This window comes from Sinocyclocheilus rhinocerous, unplaced genomic scaffold (assembly GCF_001515625.1).
Source record: "Sinocyclocheilus rhinocerous isolate Xijiao unplaced genomic scaffold, SAMN03320098_v1.1 scaffold662, whole genome shotgun sequence".
NCBI lineage: Eukaryota > Metazoa > Chordata > Actinopteri > Cypriniformes > Cyprinidae > Sinocyclocheilus > Sinocyclocheilus rhinocerous.
In genome coordinates this window covers 3,339,990-3,347,252 of record NW_015639782.1, presented here as the reverse complement: position 1 = coordinate 3,347,252, position 7,263 = coordinate 3,339,990, and the positions used below count along the sequence as shown (strand labels likewise).

The 7,263-nt window shown below is 36.3% G+C and overlaps 1 protein-coding gene across 1 annotated transcript in view; it reads left to right on the top strand.

Moving 5' to 3' along the window:
* LOC107752021 (neurofilament light polypeptide-like) overlaps nt 1-3,261 on the top strand; it is an 8,939-nt gene extending 5,678 nt beyond the window's left edge. Inside the window, exons 2-4 of the mRNA XM_016567868.1 lie at nt 596-706; nt 779-903; nt 2,811-3,261. Coding sequence (XP_016423354.1) covers nt 617-706; nt 779-903; nt 2,811-2,853 — 258 coding nt within the window. The 5' untranslated portion in view covers nt 596-616 and the 3' untranslated portion in view covers nt 2,854-3,261. The remainder of the gene's footprint in view (nt 1-595; nt 707-778; nt 904-2,810) is intronic.
* Nucleotides 3,262-7,263: the final 4,002 nt, after the last annotated feature.

Below are 7,263 nucleotides of genomic sequence, written 5' to 3'. Positions count from 1 at the left end.
CGGCAACAACAATACTACAGCGAGAATCAAAGTTACGCCTTCTTTCTTTGCGTGCACATTTGGGCGGTGTTATGCAAATCTTCGCACATCGTGACGTAGACATGTGGGGGCGTGTTACAACGAGCCGTTTTAGGTAGCCGTGGTTGACAACTTACTTTTATAAAGAATATCTCTTTGTATTTGAGACTTTTGTCTTTGCAACTTTACAGATCTTCTTTATGCACCAAGAGCTTGTAACACTCCAAAGAGAAAGGAAAAATTTAAATCACATCATATGACCCCTTTAAACAAATAAAACATTCTTATATTTTAGCTTCTTTAAATTAGCTGCCCTTTGTCTAGATTATAGCTCTGTACACTCTGGCCAACTTCATGGGATGCCACCTAAGATGCCTTTTAAAGAGTATTGTGGACGATTGTTGGCTGTGCTGTACCATCTTGTCTCATCCATTATTTATTTTATATATTTTTAATAAATAAAAATGCATGCATCCGTACATCATTTTAAACATTTAATCACAAGCCTTAGATCACACACATACATTCAGTCAGGTGTGTCCAAATCTTTACTGGTGCTGTATATGTGTGATTGTAGATTGCAGAGCTGCAGAAAGAGATGACAGAGCTGGAGAAGCGTGGAGACGAGTTGGAGGCTGAAATAGAAGCCAAGAAAGCCAAATACCTGGAGGAGATAGAGGAGCTGGAGGTACAAACGCTCACTGATCGTATTCTACTGCAGCAGTTCTCAATATCTCACCACTGTGCTGTCTCTGTTCAGAATTACATTTGTCAGCTGGAGGAGGAGGAGGCTGATCTTCAGTTCCAGATGAAGGATCAGAGTGGGGACTATGAAGAACTGCTGAATCAGAAGATGAATCTAGACATCGAAATTGCTGCTTACAGGTGATGCATGTTATGACGATCATTAGTGGTGCTGTGTGAAGGCAAGCATTGCTTTTATTATTGCTCATACATTAACATGATACACTAACATTCAAACGTTTGGGATCAGTGAAATATTTAAATATTTTTGAAAAAAGTCTCTCTTGGTCATCATATTTTTATTTGATCAATAATACAGTAAAAAGTTAAATAGACTAAAAGTGAAAGCTAAGGGTCAAATATTATAGCAATTTAAAATCGTTTTTTTTTTTTTTATCTTAATGCATTTAAAATTTTAATTTATTCCTGTAATGTGAAGATACATTTTCAGCATTCATTACTCCAGTCGTCAGTGTCTCATGATCCTTCTGATTTGTTGTTATGCTGATTTGGTGATCAAGAAAAATTTATTATTATTATCACTGTTGAAAACTTGAAAATGTTTTTTTTTTTTTTTTGTGGAAAACATGTTATTTTTCAGGATTCTTTGATGAATAGAAAGTTCAAAGAGCAGCATTTATTTGAAATGGACATTTTTTTGTTACATCATAATGTCTTTATTGTAACTTTTGAAAAATATTAATATATATAAAAAAAATATTACTGACCCTAAACTTTTGAACGGTTGTGTAAATCATTCAGCTTGTTGCAGAGGTGTGCTTTTACCATTACAATTGATTATTAAATAGCTATTACTATTACAAGGTATCAGAATGTGATATTTGTTTTCCCCCCAGAGGAAAGCACTACTCCCAGTTTCCTTTTAAGTCTGTTTTAACTTTTTTTTTTTTTCTCAGAATTTCCTCACAACAGAATAAATTGTTACATTCTATGTATACTTTGTAGAATATAATAATATATAGTTTGATTATGCTTTATTATGAAAATGGTAAATTTGACAATAATGGAGCAAAGACAAAATAAATATTTGAATGAATAAAACATTTAAAAAAAACAATTAATAGAATATATGTTTGTTGAATTATGTCATTGCACTGCAGGGTAAATGAGTGACACAATACATAAGGAAGACATACCTAAGAATGGTGCCCTCGTTCCTGAGGCCAAGATGGGTCACAGGAAGTGCATTCCCTTACAGTTGCAGAAAGCATGAGCTAATTTCCTCCTTCCCTAAACATGTTTTTTTTTTTGTGGCATCACCGGATTGGGAATACTCCCCATCTGCACTGATGTGTGTGGCATGACGCATCCACCACATAACCTTAATCTTTTGAAATGCCCCTAAAATAGGGCTTCCTGCCCCTAGAGGTTTAGGAAGTGACCACTTTACAAACAATAGCTCATTAAAATGGACAAAAAGAGACGGTTTTGTCTTAGGCCAGGTTGCTGATATCACACCTCTGTGCCTTCTGGCCCTTGCAATAAGATATACAAATTTTTCTCAATATACTACTTTCATATTACTGCCACTTTCTCATCCTTGATGAATAAGAGATGAAGGCTTGGCTTGTATGTTCTTGCAGATTTTAGAGAGCTGTCTGCTCCACAAACCCCAAATGACACTGTGCTGCCATCTCCATTGGCATTTGGCTTGTGAAAAATCCCAGATGTAGTTTTTGCCAGATGCTGGTTGTCGACGAGTATCTCTGATGCCACATTCAGCGTCATTACAAGTTTAAAACGGTACAGACTCTACACCATTTATCCCAGCATCTGTGTAGCCTCTGAACAGACATTGCACTTATCCTTATAATCTATATATCCTATAGATAATCCTTAGTTTAGTGTTACATTGAACCATGTGACAATGAGATTGGGGTTGTAATAGTTGCCCTAACTTCACTAGTGCAGATGAAATTTAGATTTAACATTGCTCTTACTAGGGTGTAAAAAGTGTCAGATGCCCCAGGCTAAGCTTTGAGTCAAATAAAAGCAGATTGAGTTTTTTTTTTTTTCCCCTGCTCTAGGGGTTTGGTTGAAGAAGAGGAGGAGAGACTGAGCTGCCTGTAAGATGCAAAAAGAGGTGATGCTCTTCTCTGGACTGAAGCGGACACAAAGAAACACTAAAACCACATACAATTCCACCCTTAACAGTGAGTCTCACAAATCAGGAAAGCAAAGAAAACAGCTGTCAGACACACTTAACCTTCTGAGCAGATGTAAACCTTCACTGAAAGATGAACTTCAGGGAGTTCGTGCAAGCTCATTGATAACGGGTCAGTGGCAGGTAACCCCGGGTCTTCAAGAAACACTGGATCTGTGCAGCAGTGGGAGTGTGTTGATCGTGATGGGGGGTTTTCAGCACTGGAATCTTCTACTTGGAGTTTCATAGTCCTTGTCACTGACCCACATGCATACCCTACCGTTCAAAAGTTTGGGGTCTGTAAAATTTCTTTTTTAAAGAAACAGTACTTTTATCCAGCAAGGATACATTAAACAAAAGTGATGTTAAAGACATTTATAATATTACCAAAGAGTTCTATTTCAAATAAATGCTGAATTTTCTATTAATCAAAGAATCCTGAAAAATGCATCCTATTTTTATCCCCAAAATATTAAGCACCACAACGGTTTTCGACATTAATAATAAGAAATGTTTCTAGAGCATCAAATCAGCGATCATCAAATTAGAATGAATGATCTGAATGATCATGTGACATTGAAAACTGGAGTAGTGATGCTGAAAATTCAGCTTTGCCATCACAGGAATAAATTACATTAAGTATACAGAGTTATTTAAAATTTTAATAATATTTCACAAAATTACTGTTTTTACTGTATTTTTGATTAAATAAATGCAGACTTGGTGAGTGTAAGAGACTACTTTTAAAAACTTTTTTTTTTTTAAATCTTACCAACCCCAAAATTTTTAGGTGTGTACACACATTTTCTTGTGCTCTGTTGAATCTCAACTTAACCTTTCCTGCACTGTCCAGTTTTGTAGTTTGGAATAAGAGACTCGATTTCATCTACCATATATACACACTACCTGTGTATTCAATCCTTCAAATATTCAATACGTATTGTGTCCTGCATACATGGACAGGAAAATGAAGAATGTAGCTTCACTATGCAAAATTACGCAAAAAAAAAAGTTATTAATTAAAAAGTGTAGTTAAAAAGTTGTTACAAACTTATTGACAGATAAGTCATCTGCAGCTCGTTTTTAATTGAGAATACTGACTCTCTTCTATGCAACAACTTACAGCGTTTAAGTAAATATTTGCCTTTGAAATCCATCTTTTTCATCATCTTTCTGAACTCTTAAGTTCAATACATTTCACTTTTATGGGAGTGTTTTCTGCCGACATGGACTTGAAAGAGACCACAATCGTCCTTCTGTCAGTCAAGTGCCATATCGTTTCACCACCTTTGAAGTCTTGAAATGGAGCGCTGTGGAGATTTACCCAGCAAGCCTTTCAATCTTCATACTGACCCTCACTTGTAAGCATCCTGCACTATTAACCCTATCAGAGGCTTGTTATCTGTGCATTTAAGATGAAAAATGCAGCTAATAATGGATTAGATAAGATTATCCAAGACCCGTGAATTCCTGTTGAACTGAAGCCCATCCGTAAGGCCTGAGGTGCGGCTGAACTGACCTGTGCAGCAAAACTGACTCCTTCAATTCAGTGGATATGAAACATGGGCAGCAGGAGAGGAAGTCACTCTGTCTTTGGGGCCCTTATTTTCACTGCTGAGGTACTTAGTCATTCTTGTTGCCCAAGGGCACCAGATCACCCTGAACCTCCCCCTCTTTAAATACACCCCCCAAAGCCTTCTGGGTGCTTGTGATGAAGTATGGGACCCTGGGCCTGGTCTGCTGGCCTGTGGGGATTTTGGTTTGCTTCTGGCCTTTCTTGAGGTTTGACAATGGAAGAGGGGAGGGGAGGATCTGACATCAGCAGCAGGGAGCAAAAGGTCATGAGGGAATATTTGGCAGGGCATTTTTTACTCAATGCTCATTGTCTGTCTTTCTGTTTTGCATCTTTTTCAAGCTTGTTTCCATTTCTAATGTGATGAATATTGTGTAGTCATTACTCGCTAATTTGTTTACTGTGTGCTGATGTACCTCAAATTAAATTTGATAAGTTAAAACATTTCTTAAACACGGGTAATGCATTTTTAAATCAATTTGCGCTACATTATGTTGATTTCGTAGGGATGGTTTGTGAGTCATTTACAATTTCGTAATTTCGATTTTCCCAATTTGAAAAGCTTATCTGAAAACAACTGAATAAAACAGAAACAACTGCTCTTTAAAACATGAACTGAATGATTTTGCTGATGATGGCAGGGTTGGACATGATGTATTGGTATGGGAGTTTCAGCCCCCCCACCCCCAAGTGGACCCTTATGGGACGTTTGAGGGGCTATTAACCCTTTGTAGACCAGCAGTGACATTGAGAGGTCAGAGGCCAGTCTTCCTTTTAGCTTTCAGACCTTGACAACTTGGCATTAGGGGTCAGTCATCAAAGCTGAGGTTTGGGTCAGCGGTCAGTGACACCCCTGGCCTTTTAATCCTGATGCCCTTGATGAGAAGTGAAAATGGAGGCAGAGATCGACAGACACACATCTATGAATAACAAAGATTAAACGCCAGCTCTTAATCTTTACTAATACTAATGCTTATTAAAGTTTACACACCTGAGTCTGGTTGGACAGTGTTATTGCTACCCAGACGTCCAGCCTGTGTGTAAGCTTAAAGTGAGAATAACGGGGTCAATCACACGCATGTCAGATAACAAAAAATACATTAAAAATAAGGAATTATGTTTTTCACAAGCAAAACAAAGCGTTTTGAGGCATTTATTTATTTATTGTGACTTAGTGCGTCCAGAGTTTTAACATTTTTATGTAGTAATTAGCAATATTCTCAATGGTGATTGCCATTATTCTCATAACTGCAAATAACATTATAGTAATATAGTATTTTTTTTTACAATCATACTACAGGGATATATACATATTTAATTAGAGATAGATGAATGTATTTGCATATAATTTTAAATATTGAAACAATTTTACATATTTTACATTTTTTTATAATATACTTTTAATACTATATTGAAAATTGTTTAATATAAATATTTTTATTTTATTTATTTATTTATTTATTTACATTTTAGCTTAAGTTTTAAAAGATATATAACAAAATAATGTCACAATGAAAAAAATTTTTTTATTGTACTAAAATCAATGTCTTTCTTTTGATTTTGGTGTGAAATAAGACCAAAGGTTTTATGAGATTTAAGAGTCAAATAATGTCATTTGCTAAGTAAGCAGCTTTCCACACATGGTACAGGGAAATTTCACATGAAAAATGGAACTATAGAGTCGTGGGTCATTGGCAATACCTTATGATATTTGAGCCAAACATGATGTTTCAGTCATGAAAAATTGGATTAGGAATTTGAGGTAATGTTCACTAGAGAGCAGCATGTATGGTTCAATTCAGCGATCACCTCATGATAGACACTCTTGGCCATTTTATCCCAACCTGACTGACTGAACAAATAAACAAAGTCCCTTTGAAAGAGAAAACTCATTTTTAAGGTTCACGTATGCTGTGCCTAGAAACGAGACCAAGCATGTTATTACAGCAAATAAACAAAGAGAGGGAGGGGGAGAGAGTAAAGAAAGAAAATAAAGACTGTGAAAATATACAAAAGTGAGCGTCAATTGAGAAAGTATTTCCATAATAAGAACTGAACAAATAATAAATTACAGAGGCCGCCCTCAGCTGCAGGGAATCGGCAAGATGTTACCAGATGAAGAAAGAAGGCATCACTCTTTCACCCTCAACATCCTTTCACTAGGATGATGGAGCTGCCTACATACTAACACTGAGAACACCAAACAACATCATTCTAGCGAAAGGTTGCCTTCATTTTTTCATGTTCATTCTTCTGCATAGGTGCGCAATATTTTTGGGTCTTTTTTTTGGTTCACATTTGACAAAGAATTTCATCATCCATGAGGTAACCTTGGTATGACAGTCTGCTTACTGTATAATTTCATGGTTATTGTGACATTTGAATTTAATTGGGATGTCGTAGGTTAATGATTTTCCAATCGGTGACTCTGTCAAGGTGCTGCTTTCATGTAGCAAATGAATCGGTGTCACAGGAAGATTTAGAACCTGACAAATTGGCAGTAGTTTCATTCTGTGACAACCATCTAAAGCAATTTTTGTCAGTAAAGGCCTATTTGCATCAAGATCGATAACTATAGTAGTGTGGCCGCACCAACTGATGATAATATTCTGTTTATTATAAGCACACACTGCAGTCATGTCGTCTAAATGCTCAAACTCTCGATTCGTCATTTATCAGCTGGGAAAAAAAAGTTCTGAAAATGATTCCAATGATATTGTTCCTCTTTGCCGTTATCATTATAGCTGTGATGTGGTCTTCCGTT